Source organism: Neomonachus schauinslandi, chromosome 10, assembly GCF_002201575.2.
Source record: "Neomonachus schauinslandi chromosome 10, ASM220157v2, whole genome shotgun sequence".
NCBI classification, from domain to species: Eukaryota; Metazoa; Chordata; class Mammalia; order Carnivora; family Phocidae; genus Neomonachus; species Neomonachus schauinslandi.
Window position 1 is genome coordinate 128,640,227 of NC_058412.1, and position 23,683 is coordinate 128,663,909.

The window sequence follows — 23,683 nt, forward strand, 5'->3', positions numbered from 1 at the left end:
CACTACTTTTTGGAAGGGGCTCAGGCAGCTGATGGGAAGGATGCTGCAGTGGGCAGAGTCAGGAGCCAGGAAGCTGAGCCGAGGCCTAATCAGGGAACATTCTCTGTCCCCAGAGTGAGGGGACCTGGGGACATGTGCCCAGAGGGATTCTGGAAACCCGTGGAGCTATGAATGCCAAGTGCCTCCCATTCTTCTCTTTTCGAACAGCAGGGTAACTGGAAATGCCCTGGTTCCATGTCACCGCTGTACATTGGGAATGTAGGAACAGACGACTTGTCTTTTTACTTCAAAGGAACTCTAGGTCAAGAGAAGCCATATCCAGACCCAGGGGAGATCATGGGATCCTGGGTGTTTGAGCCTGATCCTGTGATGGGGTGTGACTTATGTGGGTCTTAGGAAGGCATTATTAAATCCACATGTCAGAGTTGTGTGTGACAGCGTGGTGGACTGTGGTGGTTTGCAAAAATGGTCCCAATTCTTCACCCTTCCTCCTATCTCTGGCCTTTGCCCTGTAACCTCGTGGTGACCTCCCAGCGTGGGTGAGGCCAGCCCCATCCCTGACGTCAGGCCCCACCACATAGCCTGCTTCAACCAATGGGATGCAAGCAGAGGCCTGAAATGGGCTTACCCACTGGGATGTGCTTGCTTGTACTCCTGCCACTGTCATGAGAAGGACAAGCCTGGGGTAGCCCACTGTTCCAAAAGGAGGATGAGAGGCACGTGGAGCAGAGCCGGACCAGCCCCAGCTAAGGCAAGTGGACAGCCAGCTAACCCCCAGGCAGCCGATCCCCAGCCAAGGTCAGGGGACACCCAGCCTTTCACCGCCACAGGTGATTGAGCCTAGTCAAGATCAACAGAGCGTCTAGCCAACTGGCTAGACATGAAGTATGTGAGCAGTAATTGATTATAATCTGCCACTGAGCTTTTGTAGGGCTTATTACACAGCATCACTGCATCCATAGCTAACTGATACACTTGCCAAAAGGAAACGTCCATGCTTTGTTAAGTGACCTACCCTGCCGAGTTTTTCCATGAAGCTATCCCATGCTGACCTAATCTGAGTATACTTCAAAAATGACTGGAATGCAGAAACTATGCAGACATTTATTAAAAACGCATTGTTTATAGTTATCTCTCGATTTCATTTAGCTCACCTCCTCATTCAATACTTTACTAGTGACTAAGTTATAAAGTTGCCTAAAGATAGAGATGAGGTTATAAGTGCCGTGTTTTTTTTTTCCCTCATCGACCGAGAAAGGCTCTTCTGGGTGGACGCAAAGCGAACCTGCACACCGTGCAGTGAGCAGACGTCCCCCGTTCGTCTACTTGGGTTGTGACTCAGTGCTTTAAGGTGCTTTTCAGTAGCTGGTGGTGAGGAGCCCAGCACGAGGGCAGCAGGAGGGACCTACCTGTGTGGGACCGCAGGTGGACGGTGAGCTGGCTCGAGTTGCGGCTGGCGTAGGGGCAGATCTGGCATTTGAAGGGCCGCTCGTCCGAGTGGATCCGCAGGTGCTTGTTAAGGCTGCTGCTGTCAGCCGCGGCGTAGTCACACGTCTTACACTTATACGGCTTCACCCCCGTGTGGCAGCGCATGTGTGTCTTCAGCTTATCCTTCCGGCTGAAGCACTTGCCACAGACCTCACACTTGTGGGGCTTGTCTCCTTCAAACACACACACAGATGGCATCAGAAAACAACCCTGAAGGAGAAAGAGGCTTACTCCCCACCCCCCCTCCACCTTGCCTTATGATAAGAGGAATACGCGGTCACCCAAGAATATGCAGGAAACCCCAAAAGCTAGATAGAAAAATCTGCCAAGACCTGAGCTCTTGGGAGAGGGAGGGAGTTTCTTCTATTTTGCCTCTTGCCATTTTCTAGTTTTTCCTACATCGAATGGGAATTCCTTATTAATTAAAAATAGAAGGTGACTCAAATGTCTCAAGGAGAGCTAAGGAAAATAAGGAACTGTTCATTGTCTCCTTCCATTCTCTCCTTTTCCCGTTTTTTTTCCCCCACAGACACACCCTAAAGCTCAGAGGCTCTAAGTTTTCGGAGAGCTCCGGGCTGAGCAGCTCAAGGCTTCCTTCCCCAGCCTGGCCTGCAGCCAGGAGTCATCCTGCGACGGCGCGGTCCCCGCCAATGCAATGGCAGAGAGGGTCAGTGTGTCCCTTTTGCAAAGTGATGTTGCTTGCCTTTTACTTTCCTCTTTCCGCCCTTCCTGCCAGCCGTCTCCAAGACAAGGGGTGTCCGAACTGGCAGGTGAGGGTGGCTTGCCTGCAGATGGAGGAGCCCTTACCATGATGTGCTTCAATGACACAGAAGGAACTTAAGTCCCTGGCTGATCTCATAGGACAGAGCTGCCTACCTGCTCTAGACCACCTGCTTAGCTCCGGACAGTTATGTGAGAGACACATAAACCCCTACCGCGTGTGAGCTGGGGTGGGGGGTCTCTTTGTCACAGCAGTTTCATCTATACTCACTCATGTACTTACTGCCCCCGAATGACTGCTGATTTTTTGATGGATAGCTCTCCAATTATTTGTGCGGGTGTGTGTGTATTTTTGGTACAAAAAAACTTCTTGGCTAACATCAATTTAAATACTTTCTGAAAGGCACGGTGCCTCTCAATGATTCTCCTTAATCCTCTCAACAACTGGGATTAGAACCCATGACTGTCTTGCTTTCTGAGCCCAAATGCAACAATGCCTCCCCATTGACTACTTTCTTGCACATAAAATAACTCCAATCGTCTTGTCACATCATTAAATCTCTACAGCATGGTTTTTAAAGCTGAAGTATTTCACTGGATAAATAATTGAACCAGTTCCCTACTGGGCCACCAAAAAGAATGAAGCAGACATGTACTACTGATGTGGAAAGATGACCAATATTAAGTGGAAAACAGCAATTTGCAGTGACAATATATATAATATTAATTTAGTAAGAGATGGAAAAAGTAGATTTCTGTGTGTTTTTAGGCCCAGGATAGGTATGCTAAAATTTCAGAATGAGACACTATTAAGACTGGTGATTTTGGGCTTATATTGAATAAGGAAGGGGGCTCTGAATCAGGATTTCCCCTTTTTACTTTATATATTAAATATGTCTTTTGGCTAAATCCTGAACAGCCAGGTGCTAAAATCAATTGTCAGCCAAAGCTGATCACTACCGTTGTAGAGCAAACGTCTGGGATTTAAGAATACACCTAAAAGTGTATGAAAGATTATGATTTTATTAATAAAAAATGTTAGTCAAATTTAAAAATCCACGAACAGGAATTTCTCCTGACTGTCAGCGGCTGATTAGCTCCTGTGGTCGCCGGGCTGTGTATCTGCCCCCCTGGGCAGCCGCCGGATGCTGGGGAAGAAGGATGGTTTCCGGCTAGCTCTGCGGGTGAAGAGCCCCCTAGGGCTCCTCCTGGCCATGGCCTCCTCTCCGAAAGTAACTAAGGTGAGGACACCTTGTCAACTCTCCGCCTTGATATTATTGGAGTTGCTGCAGTCACAGAGAAACCACCCTACGACCCTAAGCTGGGCTACCTGTGTGTATAAGGTGCTTCCTGAAGATCTGCAGAAACGGACTTAAGGTCACTGCTTCACTTATGTGTTTAGATTGTTTTCTTAATCCTCGTGAATAATGACAGCACTTTACTCTGGCAAGGATGAATATGCTGTGCTTGACTCGACTGACGGGATTCATGTTGAACCCACAGGGAGAGATTCATTGTTACGTCGAGAATGCTTACCAATACTTGAAACTTAATATTCTGATAACTGGAATAAATCCAAATGACGTGACACAGTGAGGTTGGTTAGAACAGGACGGTGACCCCAGTACGGCAAGGCAATCACTAGCCATGGCCGACAAATGTCAGAAATCACTGCTGGAGATTTCATCTTCCAAAGGTGGAGGCAGACTTTGGGCAATGAGTGACGCCCCCGCCAAATGTCAGTGGACCCCGACCTTATACACATTTATACACTCCGCAGTCACTCTCTCTCATTTGAATTATGAGTACCTAATACTTTGTTAAAAATAATCTAAATGTAGTTCCTTCTCCATTCAGAAAATCTGGGAGACATAAAAATAATATATTAAAGAAAATTAAAATCACCAGAAATAAGTACATTTTTCTTTTCCATGCATCAATCTTTCCTCTCCTTTTACTTTTTTTTTTTTTTAAGTAATCTCTACACCCCACCTGGGGCTTGAACCTATAACCCCAAGATCAAGAGTCACACGCTCCACCACCTGAGCCACCCAGGTGCCTCATCAATCTTTCCCTCTCCTTTTATTATTTATTTATTTATTTATTTTTAAAGACTTTATTTATTTGAGAGAGAGAGAGAGAGCAGGAGCAGGGGGGAAGGGCAGAGGGAGAGGGAGAAGCAGACTCCCCAGTGAGCAGGGAGCCCGACGTGGGGCTCGTTCCCAGGACCCTGAGATCATGACCTGAGCTGAAGGCCGACGCTTAACTGAGCCACCCAAGCGCCCCTTTCCCTCTCCTTTAAAAAAAATATTTACTAAATTTCACCTTCAAAATGGCAAAAATAACACACACACACTCTGTATCCAGTGATACAGTAGAGATACATAAAAAAAATTTACTATTCTTCACCTTTATTCCTTTCTTTATCAATCATTACAAATATACACATTTATAGGACCATCGCTTCAAAATAAGAATATGTACATTTAAATTTTAATTAATTCTGGCAGATTAATTGTCAAAATGGTTGCAGCCGTTCACACTTCCACTAGCTAAATTTGCTCATATCTGCTCCAGCACTGGATTTTATTGCTTTACACAGTTTCTGCCAAAATCATGTACAGATACAGCATCTTATTTTTACTGAATTTGTGTTTGTGACAACCAGCGAGATTCCATGTCCTATCACATGTCTGACCTGTCCGGATCCCTGGCTCCTAGCACAGAGCACATGCTCCGGGCTTATATGCCACAGAAATGTCACTTACCAGTGTGAATTTTTAAATGACGCTCCATGTCCTTCATGCCATAGGCAGTCTTGAATTGGCAACCTTAAAAAGGCAAGAAAAGATCAATTACAAAGGGAAACACAGTAACCTAAGGGTGGAGAAACCTGGCAGAAACTTCCTTAACCAAGTGATGAGCGTAAAGCCTGCAGTAAGCAGGACAGACGGGTATCACGTGCCTCCTGATACGATGCACCAAGAAGGACATACATCACGTCTGTGCTTCCTGCCCAAACTGCAGAGCCTAAATGTCATCGTGAGGAAACATGAGACAAATCCAAACTGAGGAACATTTTACAAAATAACTGGCCTGTACTTTGCAAAAATGTCTAGGTCATGAAAGACAAAAATTTAGGATTCAAGGAAACTAAAGAGACGGGAAAAGTCAAAGCAATGTGTGATCATGAATTGGATCCCAAACCAGGGGAAAATGTTTTTCTTTTGCTATTGAGAACATGAGTGAGAAGTTAATAAAATCTTAATAAGGTCAGTGGTTTGATAATAGTGTGTATAAATGCTAATTTCCTTTTTTTTTTTTTTTAAGTAAACTCTCTGCCCAACGTGGGGCTCGAACTCACGACCCCGAGACTGAGTCCCATGCTCCTCCAAATGAGCCAGCCAGGCGCCCCTAAATGTTAATTTCCTGATTTTGATGATTGTGCTGTGGTTTATAAAAGAACTTCCTTGGTTCTAGGAAATATACATTGAGGTATTTAGGGGTAAAGGGACATCGGGTCTGCAACTTACTCCAAAATGGCTTTGGGGGAAGAGTATGTATATATAGAAAGAATGATAAAGCAAATACAGTATGTTAACATTTGGGAAATCCAGAAGAAGGGCATACATAAATTTTTGTGCTCTTTTTGCAGCTTTTCTGTGAGTCTGAATTTATTTCCAAATCAAAAGTTATTACTATTTTTTAAAGGAAACAACAATCTTTCTGGATGTCTTCCTAAGCCATAGCACAGAAAGAAAAATTCACAGTAACCTGGATCCTCATGAATCCCATTTCAAAGGCCCGTGTCTGTAAAAGTCTTACAGTCCACGTGCACGGTGACCAGGGACAGCGAGAGATAGATCATATGTGATGATGTAAATGCTGGGGGGGGGGGGGGGGGGGGGGGCTCTGATTTTTAAGCCAGGCAGTTTAGAACACGTCTATATCCAGTTGTCAGGAATTCACGAGCTAGAGCCCTGGAATCTGTTACATGTTACATCCTCTATATAAGCAGGACACAATGCTGTCTTTACCTGGATAGCAACAGTTAAGCCTTTTCTGAGCAGGTGGTGCTGTGGGCTTTTTGGCACGGGACTTGGCAGGGAGAGAGATGACAGTGGCTGTCTGGTTTTCATTGCTTTCCGTGGGCAGATAAGTTTGATAGCCATGTTCAAAAACAAATTCTGGAGCTGAAACTAAAAGACAGGATGATTATTAGATTTCATAATATGAATACCCAACAGCTGTTCCCTTTGCCTACCTTCCTTTCTAGAGAACGAACAGGCTAAATTGCTTCCCCAGTCTCCTTTGCTGCTTAAGGGTAATCCTGTGACCCCATTCTAGTCAGTGAGACACTAGAGAACATCTTGGGGGGCTTCTGGAAAAGATTTTCTCCCTGATTAAAAAAAAAAAAAAGAGGCGGTTGAGGAAAAGCTCATTCTTGCTGTCCTGGTTGCCCATTTCCTATCTTTGCTGGAGTGAGGACGTGATGCTTAGATCTGTGGCAGCTATTCTGTAACCATAAGGGGAGAGGAAGAAACTCTGATGTTGAGCCAGAGTTCTGAAAGTATCCAAATCTAGACTTATTAAATAAACAAGAAAGGCCCCTGTCATTTATATCAGGCAAGCTTTCTACTATCTCCAGCCAAATTCATTTGGTACTTTCATAAGCTTTATCACAAAATCCTAACAAACAGCTGGAAAGAAACTGATCAAAGGAATTCTGGCCCAAACTACAAGCACTCTCTAAAAACACAAATATTCCTAAAAGAAATTCTTGTATTCTTACTGAAGTTTTCAGAGGGACAAAAAGAAAGACCAAACATCTTTATCATCTTTATATTTATCATCATAAAAGATAAAATAGGTAGTCTCAAATTTCTTTTTCTGCTTATAGATTTTTGTGACTACTTTGTTAACTAAATTTATGGTTTTGGGTTTGGAAATGTTTTCTTCCCTTATTATGTATAATTTGTCCCATGCAGATCTGGTTTCACAGGAGGAGTCAATATGACTGGGGGGGTCCTGTTCGTTGGGTGAGTTTGTCAGGTTGAGAGGTCCTAACAATGACTTTGAAAGCCACTGTCATATTCTGTTTCCCAAACCTCAGGCACCGAGGCACCACTTCTGGCACTGTATTTACAGAATATCCTTATTGAAATCGGCACAGGCCTAACACTTTGCCTCGAGCAGTAATATCCATGTCACAGGTCTGCGGTGCTAGTTATATTTTCTCTTAAAACAAACATCATCTTTCTTTGAATCTTAGATCATATAGATTGTTAGATGCACCGTTATTTTATGTACAATTAAAAAGCTGATTATTATGAAGCAATGCTTTCATATTCCTTATTTTATATTTAATGAAATTCCTTAGAAATTATGTGTTTATGCAACAAATTATTTTCAATTTCTTTGGGCATCTGTTAAGGAACCCATGCTCCTCCAAATGAGCCAGCCAGGCGCCCCTAAATGTTATTTATGTTAACAACTTATTTTCAATTTCTTTGGGCATCTGATAAGGAACCCAGGTTCCTTATCTCCCCCTCTTGAGCACCTCCGGCAATGACAGCATCACTGATGTGGGTCCAAGAGCACCTGGGTTCGACCAGCATTTCCTATTGAAGTAAATGGTCTCAGGGTTTCAATTGCAACATGCACGGGGAAGTTAAGTGGCTTTTGTTTAAAGTTGGCCAGAAGATTCTGACAAATGGATGTTCTGTCTTCACGCCAAGTCCCTTGGATGCCTGGATGAACCACACCTCCCTCTTGTTGAAATGTTTCATCTACTCTGTGGGGTTTGGCTTTTGTTCCTGCTTCCACTGCTCTGCTCAGTTCTCAAAACGGGGTTCCTAGACATCAGCACTGGACCTATGGAGGAACCTGCTACAAAGGTAGATCCTCAGGCCCTGCCCCAGCACACTGAATCGGAACCTCTGGGGTGGACCCAGCCCAGCAACCCTGTGTTCTAACAAGCCACCCAGGTTGTTCTGATATGTAGTCAAGTTTGAGAACCACCGGTGTACACCGTCCTTTTCCATGTACCTCATCAGTGAAACTTAACCCAACTCTGTCTAATGGAGGGAATCCTTCTTTCCCAGTTGCTGCTTTGCAAGAAGCGCAGCTGTTTCTCCAACAACCATTTGCTTCATTAATATCAAGTGGATGCCCCCGCTACTGTTTGCAAGTATTTCTAGGTACATGGTTACTTCTCATCTGTAACCACAATCATCACCCAATGTCTTGGAAGATGTTTCAACGATGAAGCTCAATACACAGAGTTCCAAAAAATGCACACCGCTCTGCCGAAGTGACAGAATGTGTTCAATGATGTTCAAGTTTGTTCACGGGCTCCCAAAGACATGTTTCTTCTTTTCTTTTGGTGACTGCCTCTTGGTTGACAGCAATCTCATTGATTCTGATGTGCACTTCCATTTCAGATATGCTAAAATCTATCTTTGAATTGATATGAGTCCAGGTCTGGCCACTTACTGGGTGTGTGACCTTAGGCCAGGTACATACCTCTCTTTTTTTAAAAAAAAAAATTATTTATTTTAGAGAGAGAGCAAGAGAGAAGGCACGAGTGAGTGGGGGAGGGGGAGGGGGAGAGAGAGAGAGAGGATCTCAAGGAGATTCCGAACTGTGCAGGGAGCCCAACGCAGGGCTTGATCTCAAGACCCTGAGACCATGACCTGAGCCAAAACCAAGAGTCAGATGCCTAACAGACTGAGCCACCCAGGTGTCCCTACATAATCTTTTTGAGCCTCACTTTCCTCACCTGGGGAATGGGGGCAATTTCTATTCCTACCTCTTAGGGCTGCTGTGAAGATTAAAAATCAGGCACATAACACGGCTGGTGCTGTCGTCATTATTCACAGACTTATCCAGCAAATATTGATGAAGCACCTGCTGTGTGCCAGGCACTGCTCTAAGCACTAGAAACACATCAGTGAGCCAAAGGGACAATAATCCCTGCCTTCGTGGAGCTGACGCTCTAGCTGGGAGTGGTGCAAGCAATAGATAATTCAAACATTCGCTATATAGCTTATACAGATATAGAGCTAAATGCTATGGAGAGAAATAAAGCAGAGAAAGGGCACAGGGAGTGCTGGGGGGCATGCAATTTTAAGTAGGGTGATCCATGAAGGCCTCAGTGAGAAGGTGACGTTTTGGAATGTGGAAGCACCTAATTATTAATCGTTTCTGTTGCAGGTGGCTGGAAATCAACAGCCAACAAAGGGGCCTTGGGGCATCTGGTTACTAAGCCTTGCTGGAGCCTCTTGGCTGGCTTTGTAGAGGGTCATCCTCTCCCATCTATCTCCCACACCTGGCTTCTTTCCAGGATACCCTGGGAACAGCAGAGCCTACAGACACCCCAGGGAAAGGCTTCAAGTGGCCTTGGTCACTGGAGGGCTGCCTCAGGCCCTTTAGGTATGATCTGAGGTTAGAGTTGCACTCATTCCCAGATGTGTAGAGTCCCACTGACCTGAGGCCAACTCTTTGCAAGAGCTCAGAGCCTCATCTCCTCTGGCTTGGCTATTAAAGTCAAGTCCCACGTTTACTGAGATGAGCCCCCCATGCCCTCCACTAGCTCACGGCCTCACACACCTGCTGCGGGCTTTCGCTTTGTTCTTTTTGCCTCCCGGGGATTTCCCTTGCTGTGCTGTGTGTCCGGGTGTGCACCCGAGAGCCTGTTTGTTGCAGTTAGTCCTGGTCTGTAGCAGGAGCCCCTAAGGTGTCCAGTGATGCAGTTATGATGCTGCTTAAAATCTAAGACTGTTAGGGGCGCCTGGGTGGCTCAGACGTTAAGCATCTGCCTTCGGCTCAGGTCATGATCCCAGGATCCTGGGATCGAGCCCCACATCGGGCTCCCTGCTCGGCGGGAAGCCTGCTTCTCCCTCTCCCACTCCCCCTGCTTGTGTTCCCTCTCTCGCTGCCTCTCTCTCTGTCAAATAAATAAATAAAATCTTAAAAATAAATAAATAAAATGTAAGACGGTTATATGAATGTCACAGAGAACCAAAATCTTTCTCTCTGAGGTCGTACCCACTGGTGTCTGAACCTGCTGGGCTCATGTGGACCACTGGTGTGGCTCCTTTTCCAAAAAGCTGCCCTTCAGATAGCTGAAGACAGTTTTCACATCTTTCAGCCCATTTTGCTTCTACCTTCTCTTCTTCAATTTAAAAACTCCACTTTTTCTTTTCTTTTTAAATTAAAAACATATATATATTTTTTAAGATTTTATTTTTAGGTCATCTCTACACCCAACGTGGGGCTCGAACTTACAACCCCGAGATCAAGAGTTGCATGCTCTATCGACTGAGTCAGCCAGGCACCCCTGTATTGTTTTTTTTTTGAATAAAAGTAAACACTAATTGTAGAAAATCTAGGGAGTACAGATTAAGTGTAGAGAAGAAAATAAAAGCTGCCCAAAGCGGCCATGGCAATATATCACATGACTATATATACCCCTTCATTATATGCTCATTATATACTGTACTTTTTCTCTAAACACTTATCTCTACTGTGATTAAATAATTACTTGGGAAATTATTTAATGGCCATCCCCCTCCCTTTGGTTGGATGAACCACCTGAGGACATGCCTGTCCTCTCCATCACTGTTCCCCAGCACCTAACGCAGAACTTGACAAAGGACAGGGGCTTAAAGGACATTTGTGAATTAATGACCAACTTAATGGCTAAGACATTCTTTGTATAGAGATTTTAAAAGTATAAAACTGGCATCATGGCTTAAATCATTTATAGTCTCCTTTTTTGTTAAAAAATTTTGCCATGTGAAGCTGTTTGGCACACTGTCGTCCATCCAAAACACGATTTCAAATGGCTACATACTATTCCTTCATTTTGGTTGTGGCATGGCTAAATGATCTATTCCCCTGTCTTTGACATTGAGTTGGTTTCTAGGTATTATTTTTATAAATAACACCTGCCCCTAATTTTTAATTGACCTCTAGATTTTTTGGCTACATTCCTCTAAAAGTTGAAGAATTGGTCAGAATGGTATGGTCAGTTAATTGCTTGCTGACACTTAATTATAAGATCCTTACCAAAAATCTAAATCAATTTACATTCTCCCTTTACTTTCACTAGCTCTCGCGGGCTATTTGATAGGACAAAATGAGATCAGTTTAGTGTCATGTGCATTTCCTTTATAATTGGTGAGGATGAATCCCTTTCAACATTTTTTATCCATCCCCATTCCTTCTATACTGAACTCCCTGTTTATGCTATTAGTTTTTCCCTATATTGAATTTCACTTTTTTTCTCATTGACTTGTACATGAACATTACAGATGAAGGATATTACTACATTGTCATGTATTCAAATCTATTGCTCTTTTCTTCCTATGTTGTCCGGGCCTACGATTCACATTTAGCGTTCTGGATCCAACTGCAAACTCAGAATTCATCTCCTGAGAGAAAAGGGTTTTCACCCACGGGGTGCACAGAGACCCCACCAGCCAAGAGCCCCTGGGTGAGCCCTCCTCCAGGCTCCCATCCCTGATTCTACCCCCCTCTCTCTGCCGCAGCTGATTGGTCCAGCAGCAGATACCTGACAGGAGCCGAGCCAATCAGATCCGCTTGCTCTGAAGCTAGGAATTGGGACTAAGATACTACGGTTTGGTGTGAGCTTTCCTCTGGGGCAGGGTGGGAGACAGCCTTAATCAGGTGGGGCAATCAGGTGGACAAGCTTCTTGGGATCTGGGGATCTCTTTATAACGCAGATTCGATTCAGTTCTTTAAACCAAGCCCTCACTGGCCTGCTTAAATTCCGGACCCTGCTCAGAGCCACGGACATGTTACCCCGAGGGGACGGGGGTCTGGGTATCTGCACGGTTCACTGGAGCTTCGGGGGGTTCTGAGGCAAGAACAAGTCTGAGAAACACTGTCATGAGGACTCTTCCACGGGGTGGTCAAGAGCGCAGATTCTGCAGCCAGTTAGCTTGGATTTGCCACTTTCTGGCTCTGTCATCTTGGACAAGCTTTTTACCCTTTTGTGCCTCAGTTGGTTATTGGTAAAATGGGGATAATAATTCTTAGTACCTGATTTGTGGTTCATATGGAGTGCTTAGAAAAGAGACGGCAAATAAGCACTACATCAGAATCGGCTGTTATTATTATTGTCAGATCCTCCTAGCAAACCATTAGTTTGTCTTACTAAATTGCTCACCTGCTCAACAACCTTCAAAGGCTCCCCAGCTCCTTCAGAATGAAGGCCAGAGCTGAAGCATGGCTCCTACCACATATACTCTTTGTCATTTTTGTCATCTCTAGCCACTGTTACCAGATCTTGCCTTGAGCTTCCCCACTTCTCAACCACCATTAGGAAATGTCCCCTTCCCACCGTCTTCCTCCCAAAGGCCAGGGAGTCTTTCAAGGCCTATTATACCTTTGATCTCACTCAGTTTTCCCTCTGGCTTTCCCCATTGGGACCAATCTACTCCACTAACTCTCTGCACAAGACTATGCTTTGTCACAGACGGGTGGGCTTGTATGTCTTACTACTAAATTCTCCCCCATGGGCTCGGAATTCTCCCAGGGCGAGCATCTCCACTATCTCGGCTCCAGCATCTGGCACACAACAGTCCCAACGCTGCCCTCGCTGGACCCTCCTGATGGGTCAGACACCATGCCACAGGCCACATGCACACTCATTTAATGCTCACAGCTGCCCTTTCCTGTGCTCATTCCATTAACTGGTGTACTGAATGCCTATGGTGTCCCAGGCCTGGTGCAGGGGAGTGGGGGGCGCAGGAAAACAAGACGGATTAGGTCCCTCCTGGCAGGGAGATTTACAATCCAGTAAACTAGAAATTAAACCATTCATTTGGGGCCCACAGGCCAAAAGCAGCCTTCAGATTCCCTTTCAAGGTTTTCAAAATCAGCTAGGTGGGCTGGGTCTTCCCCATGTCAACGTCCTCTGGCCAGAGACCACCAGGGACACGGCTGTGGTTGAAGTTTGTCACTCAGTGCGCAAGGGAAACCTTAAACCACGGGAGTCATGGGGTATCTCAGTAACAGGGCTGCTACGAAGGACTCATTCCTGGTTGGGGGCTCACGTTAGGTGAGCTGCGGGGAGGCTGGAGGAAGCCCACCTGGGAGCTGTCAGGAAGTGGGGAAAAGCCTAGGGTTTGGTATCAAGAATCCTGAGCAGAGAAGGCTCATCTGGCGTAGGCAAAGAAGCAACTGCCCCTGACATCAGCAGGGGAGGGGATGTTTGGTATCTTGTGCCTTAGACAGGGAAGGGAGGGGTCTTGTTTGGTCTTGCTCCACCACAGTCCCAGAGTGGCCCAGCTCATGCTGATGTTCTGTGAACTGTCTATGTTCGCCGGGAGAACAGCACAGCCGACCTGTGAGAGCCAGCCCAGCTCCTAGCCCCACCAAGACGTAGCTGCTGGTGGTTCCTGGCTGTCGGGCTCTTTCCTTCCCGGCTGGTTGTTCACAGGTCCTCCCACTTGCCATAGCGGCGTATCTGTTGCTGCCTGGCCTCTGACAGCACCTGAACCCACTTCTCTAGCAAACCAAAGATTGCGGGCCACCAAATTACTAGTTGATTACAACTGAGATAAATAAGTGCTGGTTGGGAAGTGGTAAAACACCTAAGCTGCGGGCGGGGGGGGGAGGGGCACGGAGAAATCATGGCTAGCTTCTAGGTGGAGGTGACTTCTAGCATGGGTCCAAAAGAGTGGGAGTTAGCCAGAAGGGGAGAGAAAGACCCTTCTAGGCCAAGAGATCAATTCAACTACTATTGGTTGGGGGCTTGTCATGAGCCAGGTTCTGCACCAACATTTTCCATGAGCTGTCTCCTTTCGTTTACACAGACCCCTGATTTGGTAAGTCAGGAGAGCTAACCCTGACAGCTCTAAGTGTCTGGCATTTAGGAGCCCTGGCTAGAACCCCCTGAGGTGAGTACTGTCATGTTACAGTTGGGGCAACAGACACTGAGATCCTGTTACGTGCCCAAGGTTACCTGGTCAGCAAGCGCTGCCGCTGGGAATTGAGCTCAGGCAACCCGGCCCGACCCTTTAACTACCAAGCCCTGTGGTCTCTTTATTCTTGTCACCACTTGAAAAACGGGACACCAGGAGCTCTTGTAACCGGCCACGGTCATGAGGCTCCTAAGACCCTATGTGGCCAAGACGCCAACTCAGGGGCCTAACTCCTAAACCCCAAGATTTACAGAACTCAGAAAATGCAAGTGGGATGCTAATTGTTTCCACCAGCATCAACATCGAATGTTACCACACCTGTAGGAAAGTTCTTAAACCAAATGCCAAACAAAAGGCAGCTTTCAAAGCTAGCAGGCAGAGAATACATTTTACTTTACATCCAACTGTTATTGGACAGAGAAGGGACAGAGATGAGCTGAGTGAGGAAGGGTCTGGCTTTAATCACGACCTGAGAGGCACAAACAAGTTTGGGCAATGTCTGGGTGAGAATATCTGGAGAAATCTGCCCGAGTCGGGGGTCAGACTCTGGCCTTGGGCAGTGAGTGACTCTCCACAGTGGCTGGGACCTGGAATCCCCCAGGAGCTTGTTAGAAATACAGATGCCTAAGCCTCAGCCCCAGAGCTTCGAATTCAGGAGGCGGAGCCCGGGCACCAGTAGCTTCAACAAGCTCCCCGGGGATTTGGGTCCACAGGTGGCCAGGGAATAGCCACTAAGTGGAGCATAGGAGCCCGTGCAGGTGGGGAGTTGGGCCCAGAAAACCAAATGAAACAGTGTAAAGGAGGGGAAAAAAGCAGGCTTCTGCTTGTTTTGTGGCAGAGAAGCCAGAACGATAAGGAAGAGCCGCTGAGTCAGCCAGAGACGGAACATACTGCAAATCTTGCCACCTGTTCATTAATCTCGACATTAATAAAAGCAGTTGTTTACTGAGCCCAATTATTCTATCCCAGACCATTTATGTGGATTATTACAGAGTCCTCCAATAACACAATGATTACTAGGTAATAGGCACCTAATTCTATTACCTAATAGTATTAGGTGCCACTCGAACCCCTTTTTACAGATGAGAACTATTAAGGAGAGAGCAGAGGGCGACTTGCCTGCAGTCTCGGGCTGGTGGGTGGCAGACAGGGATGCAAGCCCAGCCGTCTGTCTCTGGAACGTGTAGCTCCCCACAGCACCGTGCGGTGGGTGCCACCGTGAGCTGGGCGCACCGAGGTCTCCAGGCTCAGCCTGAGCGTACAGGGCGGCCAGCAAACCCCAGGCATGCCCCCCAGTGAGTGGTCCCAGGGCAGTGGAAATGCCAAGGGGAGGGTGAGCATCTCTGAGCAAAGAACTAGGACAGAAGAAGAAGCAGGTATGTGGGTGTGGGGTCAGCTTTACCGATGGATGGGAGATTGGGGCAGCCGCTCACTCCCTCAACAAAGACCGGTGCTGGGGATCTAGTGATGGACAGGAGGGGTGCAGCCCCTGGCCTCGTGGTGCTTACAGCTCAGGGATGGTTTAATGACAGGGACCTGACCTGGGCCGGGGGAACAGTGTGTGTGTGTGTGGTGTCAGGGAAGGCTCTCTGAGGAGATGCCTTTAAGCTCAGCTCGGACGTACGCCTAAGAGTCAGTTCCAGGCAGATGGTACAAACACATACTCAGGTTCTGAGGCAAAGAAACGTGGCTCATTTGGAAAAGAGAGGACTTCATCTTGGCTGTTGCCATACAGAGTGAAGGGGAGTGTCCTGAGATGAAACAAGGTCCTCTGTTGGGAAAAGTATTTCAGGCAGAGGGAACAGCACAAGCAAAACCTCAGAACCTGAAAAGGTGCAATGGCCAAAAATAAAGTGTGGGCCTTGAAGCCTCCTGACGTTTTATAGGTTTCACACCCAGTGTGCGGAGTTACTGGGAGTTTGATTTTGAGGACGGTGAACAGGGAGAAGACCACTAGCGTAAAGGCCAAAATGCCCAAGTCCCAGGACTGTCTTGAACTCGTGGTGGCCCATTGGCTGTGTCTTCTCCCCATTTGCAGCTTCCCTTTGTCCAGTGGGAAAATAAGGAGGTTGTACCCAGGCCCACTGCTAAGGTGGTTTTTAGTTTTAACACTTTCTTGGGGACTTCCTCTGGGATGATAATTAAGATAAACTCAGAAGAAAGTGGGAGAACCTCAAGGTGCTTTTTTTAAGGCTTGTGAGGGGCTCAGGTAATTATATTTCAGTGTTTTAAAAACTCAGCAGACACATTATTTTGGATGCATTAAGGAGACAACCCCAAAACTTTGCTTACTGCCAAAAAAAATTCAAACACCACACCAATACAAAATCAAGGAGGTGAAAGTCGGTACCCCCCCTTTAGATGTTCTTTCCATCTCTCAGCTCTAGGTTAACTATCTGCTTAACACTGTCGGAGAAAAGTCTAGAAAAAGCCTATGGGCTCAGTCAGGCTTATCGATGTATTTCATTTGGCTGACAAAGTTTTAAAATTTGGGAAATTTCACATTTTTCAGCTTCTCTGAAAAACCTAAATATCTAACTGACTGGATCCAAAGGGCAGCTGTCCCTTCGGACGAGTCATGTATACTTACTCTACTTAACCACAGTCTCCACCAGTCCCCATACTCTACTTGACCAAGTCCCCACGAGCCCCCATTACCTTAGGCATAGCTTGCTTCTTTCATTAACATCACCTGCCTCATTCCTGTTCTAGAAGCTTGCCTTGAATATAATACTATGTAAGCATGCACATGTGTGTTTTTTTTTACACTTCCCGAGAACCTTTCTGTGTCTCTACAAAGCTGTAGCTCCCCTTTTCAAGGTTAAGTCATATTTCATTGTCTGAATCTCTGATGTTTATTTATCTAATTTTCTCTTGATGTATACATACAAAGATTCCACTTTCTTTATAGCATATACTGTAAATGAGTACTCTTATACATCTGTTTATAAAATTTTACAGGATAAAAAGATAAGTGGACTTACTAGGTAAATGTGTTTATGTACATTTTAAAATTTGAAAGATTTTAAATTTAAGATGTTAAATTTAAAAGATACCACAAAATTGCCCAGGTTATATGAATTTACATCCCCAGAAAATGAAAGCAGTATCCTGTCCCAGGCCTTCTTCTCACTTGCATTAATTACTAAGGTGATGGAGCATCCTTCTATGTTCCGTGGTCTCTTGTATATCATCTGTTGCCCTTTGCTGACTTTTTCATTTGGTTCTTTTTCTCTACCTTTATTGATTTTTAGGAGTTCTTTAGCCTTGGTCATCTGTGCTGCAGTTTTTTTTTTTTTTTTCCCCCAGTTGTTGGTCTTCAGTTTTATACATTGTTTTTACTTTGGGAAATTTGTAACTTTATTTGTAGCCACATACACGATGCTTTTTCTTTCGCCAGAGGGGGCCAGCCTGTCTTCTTTGGTAGGATAGTATTGGTATATATATTATATATATTTTATTATTATATTTATAATGATATATATAATTATTTTTTTAAAGACTTCATTTTTAAATAATCTCTACACCCAATGTGGGGCTCGAACTCACAACCCCAAGATCAAGAGTCACATATTCTACCAACTGAGTCAGCCAGGAGCCCCATATATATATATATTTTAAAGATTTTATTTATTTATTGGACAGAGAGAGAGACAGCTAGAGAGGGAACACAAGCAGGGGGGAGTGGGAGACAGAGAAGCAGGCTTCCTGCTGAGCAGGGAGCCCGGTGCGGGGCTTGATCCCAGGACCCTGGAATCATGACCTGAGCCGAAGGCAGGCGCTTAACGACTGAGCCACCCAGGCACCCCAAGCCCCATATATTTTAATTTAAAAATCTGAATGCCTTTAGCTAAGGAATACATAGTCTGTTTCTCCACAGGACCCAGCAGCGTCTGCACTATCTATTTCATAAATGGGTGACTTCACATTTTTAAAGTTGTCTGTCTAGTCCCTTGAGACAGATCATAGAGGTGTAAGTATAGGTACATGTTAGTGTGAGTACATGTCTGTGTGTGTATATTTACTCTAGAACTTTTATGGTTTCACTGTGCACATTTAAATTCTGGATCCATCTGCAATTTATTTTTGGTGGGGTAAGTGAAAACAACCAAGAATTAGGATGAACTTTTCTATTTTCCTAGCTGGCAGCAGGGGGCGGGGTGGTGGGGAGGCATCAAAGCCCATTGGTAAATTAAAAAAAAAAAACAAAAACAAAAACAAAATCAACCCCATGTTTTTGGTCCCTTTATAAAAATAATGCAAATTCTGGGATCATACCCATACTCCCACCACCCAAAACAACTACTTTTTTTTTTCATGCAATGTATTTCCTGCAAGTATTTTTTTTCCCCTTAGTATATACAGGTTTTTGTTTTAGAAATCTGCTTTTTGTCTGTTTTAACATGTGAGAACATCTATAACTGCTAACAGTTAATGTTTCCACCCAGCAGTTATCGAACCTGGCTGGGCAGCTGGCTTCCCAGTGGAGCTTGTTAAAAATAATGAATCAGCAACCCTACAGGGTGGACCCTGGGAATCGATATTTTTATTAAGTTCCACGGAGGTGTTTGGGACATAACCAGGCCAACTCTAACAGTACCCCCCCCCCCCAACCCTCTGCCGGCTGTACCTGTGATCGTCTGGGTCTCGGAGGTGATGGTTCTGGTGGTGGTCTGAGTTTGGGTGGCAGGCACTGTTTCTTCAGATACAAACTGGACCGTGCTGGGGGCTGCCCCGGATGTGCTGGTCAGCTGGCAGCCACTTTGCTTGTGAGCCACAAAGGCATCCAGGTTGTTAAATTGCTGCTTGCAGATGCCACAGATGTGGATGTCTGGAGTGAGCTCAACCAGCACCGTTGTGCCACCTGGAACTCCATGGGACAAAGGGAAAGCCACAGGTTAATGAATTAATTTCAAACAGCTTGAAATTACAGCACAAACCCAGATTCATGGTAGAAAAAGGACATAGTGGCAGAGACGGCTGGTGGCTGGACCGATGTCCATTCTACTCCCCTCTTCTCCCTTAGCAGCAATGTTTCCAGACCCCAGGGATTGCTGCCCGAATGGGCAGTACTGGCATTTTATGCAAGAAAGTTCTTTGAGGGGCACCTGGGTGGCTTAGTCGTTAAGCATCTGCCTTCGGCTCAGGTCATGATCCCAGGGTCCTGGGATCGAGTCCCACATCGGGCTCCTTGCTCAGCGGGGAGCCTGCTTTTCCCTCTGCCTGCCGCTCCCCCTGCTTGTGCATGCGCTCTCTCTCTCTCTGACAAATAAATAAATAAAATCTTTAAAAAAAAAAAAAAAGAAACTTCTTGATGTGCAGGGCTGCTTGCACTTTGAAGGACCAGTAGCCATGTCCTATCCCAACGAAAGGTAGTTTTACTCCCCAGTCATTATGAAAACCAATCCCTCCACTTTTATACTCCCCCTCCCCCAACTCTGCCATGAGAACTACTAAATAATCTTGGTTCCTTACATGCATGAGAACTTTTGGGAAGTTTGGCTTTCGTGATAAAAAGGGATAAGACATGACTGGCACTGGTTCCCTCTTCTTTTGGCTTTGAACGCAGATGTGATGCCAGGAGCTTCTGCAACCATATTGTTATTATGAGGAAAATGCTAAGATCCCTACATCTGCTGATCTCTACTTCTTTGATTCCCTGAATCAACTAATTCATGACTTCTCATTAGGCTGGTATAGTTCAGTTTGTTACCTGTAGCTAAAATTCATTCCTAACTGATAGGGACATTGTCTTTCAATAGTAACGATGCCAAGAGTTAATACTGTGTTAACATTTGCAAAGAACTTACCACAATATCTGGCACTATTTTAGAAAGTGCTATGTAAATGTTGGTTAAATGAAGAAATACAATCAATTAATGTCTCTAATATGACTACCTTAATTTTTATTTTTAAAATTTTCTTTGTCTTATTATAAGGAAACTCATGTTTATAACAGAAAATTTGGAAGAGAAGAAGCAGGGGGAAAATCACTCACAATCTTTCCACCCATGTGTACCATGAACATTACAAAATATTTTCTTCCATTTATTTTCTTTATGCTTAAAAATTAAGATCATAATGTACTGTAAAATTAGTCTTTTCCCCACATAACATTGCATAAGCATTGTGGCTAGATCACTAAAATTTTTATAAGTATAATTATTTAAAGGGTGCCTGCGTGACTCAGTAGGTTAAGCACCCGACTCTTGGTTTCGGCTCAGATCATGATGTCATGGGTGGTGGGATGGAGCCCTGCGGCGGGCTCCGTGCTCAGTGGGGAGTCTGCTTGAGATTCTCTCCCTCGGCCCCTCTCCCCACTCTCTCTCTCTCCCCTTCTCTCAAATAAATCAATCTTTAAAAATATATATAATTATCTAATAATACACTATTCTATGTTATCTATGCATCATTATCTCAGTACTTATAAAGTCTTTATATTATTTCTAATTTTCCTCAAATCTAAATCATATGAGAACTACCTTTGTGCATATATGGTTGGTATATATGAATCATAACTTTCTGAAAATTTATAAATATTTATATTATGTTCAATTTTCCCCAAGTCAAGCTAAGACAAAAAAATCTGTGTGGAAATACAATTTGGTTGACTTGCTAAGGAGAGCTAGCGTGGGCTGTTGTAATGCTTTATAAGCCATTCTGCAGAGCGCCCTGTGCACTTAAGTACATCGAAATCAGTGGATGGAAGGAATGAAGCTTTTTCTATTCATCTGGAACACTACCTCCCTGCAGCCGAGGTGCCCATGAGACTAACAGAAAAACAAGGAACTGGAAGATGAGGTGACTGGCATTGATGAGGATTCCTTAACGATCCAACAAGAATGATACCCCGCATGAAAGGGATTTAATGACAGTGTCTCCCGTATGTGGCAAGCGCATACGCAATGACCTAGTCTTTCCTTAGAATCCCGACACTACAATTTACGAACAGTGACTTGGGCTTGGTCTCTCGCATCTGTAAAATGGGTATAAGTTTCTGTTCCATAGGACGGGTAAGAGGATTAAATAAGATGGTGCTTGTAAAAAGGGCCAGCACAGGGGTCTCCATGCCCTGGCAGGACACCTGGTGGGGTTATTACTGAGAAACCTTATTTGAACGCGACAGTATCCCCCTCTGAAAATTTGGAATGATAAAATATCCCTAACCTCCTGCATTTGTAGTGCCAATTAATAGACCAAACAGAAAACACTGGGTACAGATACGAGCTCAACAGGAACAAGAAAGAATTCCTTTATCTTCACTATGTTCTCCAAACCTGTAACGGCATCAGAACAATTGGTGTGTGTGTGTGTGTGTGTGTGTGTGTGTTAAACATGGACATATCTGAGCCCCACTTCGGAGATACTGAGTCCTAACGGAGGTAGGGTGCAGGAGGGGCTGGTGTTTTGAGAAATCTGCGCTTTTCACAAGTTATGCAAGGAATACCCAGCCAAGTTTGGGAGGCAATGTCTCCACAGCAGCTAACAAGCTAAGCGCTTACTACGTGCTAGGTGTCTGCAAACCCCTGTGCCACGGGGTCGTTTTCAAACTGTGTGTAACCGAACCGCTCAGCGTCTGGCCACAGATCCCCTCCCCCACGTCCCCCATCTAATGGGTGGGGCCCAAGGAGCTTTTTTTCTCTTTTTAAATAAGCGCTCGCGCTCCCAGGTGGCTGGTTTGCGCTCAGTCTCTGGACCACACTTTGGGAAACAATGCAGCGGGTGAAATCAGGTACTTGAATAAGGCTGCTGTCCTCATCAGGAAAATTAAAATGAATTCCAAACTCAAAGAAAGGGACCACCGCCCCATTCCCCATTCAGATCTCCACCTTTAATGTGTAAAAGGCTTTCCAGTGCGCCGGCAAGCCCAGCCCGCCAGACCTCATGCAACCCTCGGATCCCCAGACTTCAAGGATTTTGAGCCACCGAGGCAGAAGTTTTCCCATCAGCGTAATCGCAGTTACCCCCAAATCCCCCCAAACTCTGCCTGGGGGGGGCGGGGAATGCCGGGAGGGGGTGGCGATTGTCTGAACCGCACGCCCTCCCCCACCGTTCCCTTACAAGGGGTCTTGCGAGGCTGGAGAGCGCCCCCCGCCTTGCATTGGGTTGCGTGCCCCCATCCTAAGCCCACTCCGGCGCCCCCTTCACGGCGCGCCCGCCGCGGTACCCGAGACGCCGGCTCGGGGCCGTCACCCCGATTTCGGGGCCCCGGGCCTGCTCGCTGCGTCGCAGACGTGCTTGGGCCCGGGCCCCGGAGCGCGCACTGCGCCCGGAAAAGCACTTACTTTGCACCGAGCCCGGGAAGCTCTCGCTCTCGCTGCTCGCGTTCATGGCCACAGACTGGGAGGTCCCCCGCCGGCCGGGGTGCCAGGGTGGGGGGCGCTGATCTACATGGTGCAAGGACTTTTCCTTTTATTTTTCCACACCCCCCCAGCCTTCCTTCTTTCAACTCCGCCAGGCGGGGAGGACGGATGTAAAGCAAGCTCCACTTCCGCTGCCTAGAGGGCGCTGGCCGGGCCCGGCCGCCCCAGCCTGGCTTTGCATCAGCGGCTCCCCGGGGAAGCAGCGGGCCAATCCCGATGCCCGGGCCACGCGGCCCGGGACCGCGGAATCACCCGGGATCTGGACCGCGCACAAACGTCCCGGCGGGTTGGGCAACCGCTGGCGGCTCGGGATGCGCCCCCACCTCCGGCCGCTGCAGCCGGCGTCCCGCCCGCACCCCTGCGGTCGTGGCCGACGCGTTTGGCCTCCCCGGCTCGGGCGCCTTTGCACCTGCCGCCCTGGGCGTCTGGTCCCCAAGGCGTCGCTCCCGGGTCGCCGGGATGCTCTGCGGAGGGGACCGCGTCGAGCTGCGGTTGGGGGGTGGGTGTGCCGGGCGCCGCGGGCTTGGGAGAAACCCCAGCTGAGCATCAGTGGCGGGCAAATCAGCAGAGCGCTGGGCGGGTACCCTGCCCAGCTTGTGAAATAAAGAGGACAGTGATCACGTGGACCCTAAGAGTAACAACTAGGATCAATCGCCAAAGGCGCCCTGCTCCAGGGTTCTGCCCACTTGATCGTGCACTGTCACCTAGAGGGCTCGCTAGAACACAGACTGCTGGGTCCGTCCCAGAGTTTCTGACTCAGTAAGTCTGGGGCGAGGCCCGAGAACGAGCATTTCCAAGTTTCCAGCAGTTGAAGTCCCAGTGATGACTGACACTGTCCTCTCTGATCTGTGTCCGCTTGGCCGACCCCATCTCCTATAACGCTCTCCTTTACTCAGACTTCAGCGCCAAGCACTCTCCTGCCTCAAGTCTCCTACGCTGCTGTTCCTTCTGTATCCACCTGCCACGCTCCCTACTATCTTTGGGTCTTGATTCAAACTCCCATTCTTGGAGAGGCCAGTCTTGGCTAGCCCATTTTAATATTGACGCTCCCTCTTCCCCCACCCAACCGCTCCCTGTCTCTCTCTGGTCTGCCTTTTCTTTCTTCTTAGAACTTATTACATTTAACATTATGTATCTGGAGTATGTCTATCTATCAAC

General features: G+C 46.4%; 1 protein-coding gene across 4 annotated transcripts in view; it reads right to left on the reverse strand.

Annotated features, from left to right (window-relative positions):
• Nucleotides 1–22,618, reverse strand: part of ZFP64 (ZFP64 zinc finger protein) — a 79,104-nt gene extending 56,486 nt beyond the window's left edge. The window contains exons 1-5 of one of the 4 annotated variants that reach the window (XM_021685906.2): nt 22,448–22,606; nt 18,793–19,032; nt 6,246–6,407; nt 4,977–5,039; nt 1,410–1,661 (exon numbers count right to left, since the gene is read on the reverse strand). In XM_021685906.2, the coding sequence (XP_021541581.1) occupies nt 1,410–1,661; nt 4,977–5,039; nt 6,246–6,407; nt 18,793–19,032; nt 22,448–22,493 (763 nt within the window). In that variant the 5' untranslated portion in view covers nt 22,494–22,606. Of the gene's footprint in view, nt 1–1,409; nt 1,662–4,976; nt 5,040–6,245; nt 6,408–18,792; nt 19,033–22,447 lie in introns of all 4 variants that reach the window. The other 3 variants (XM_021685905.1, XM_044918592.1, XM_044918594.1) reach the window with 3 other exon arrangements.
• Nucleotides 22,619–23,683: the final 1,065 nt, after the last annotated feature.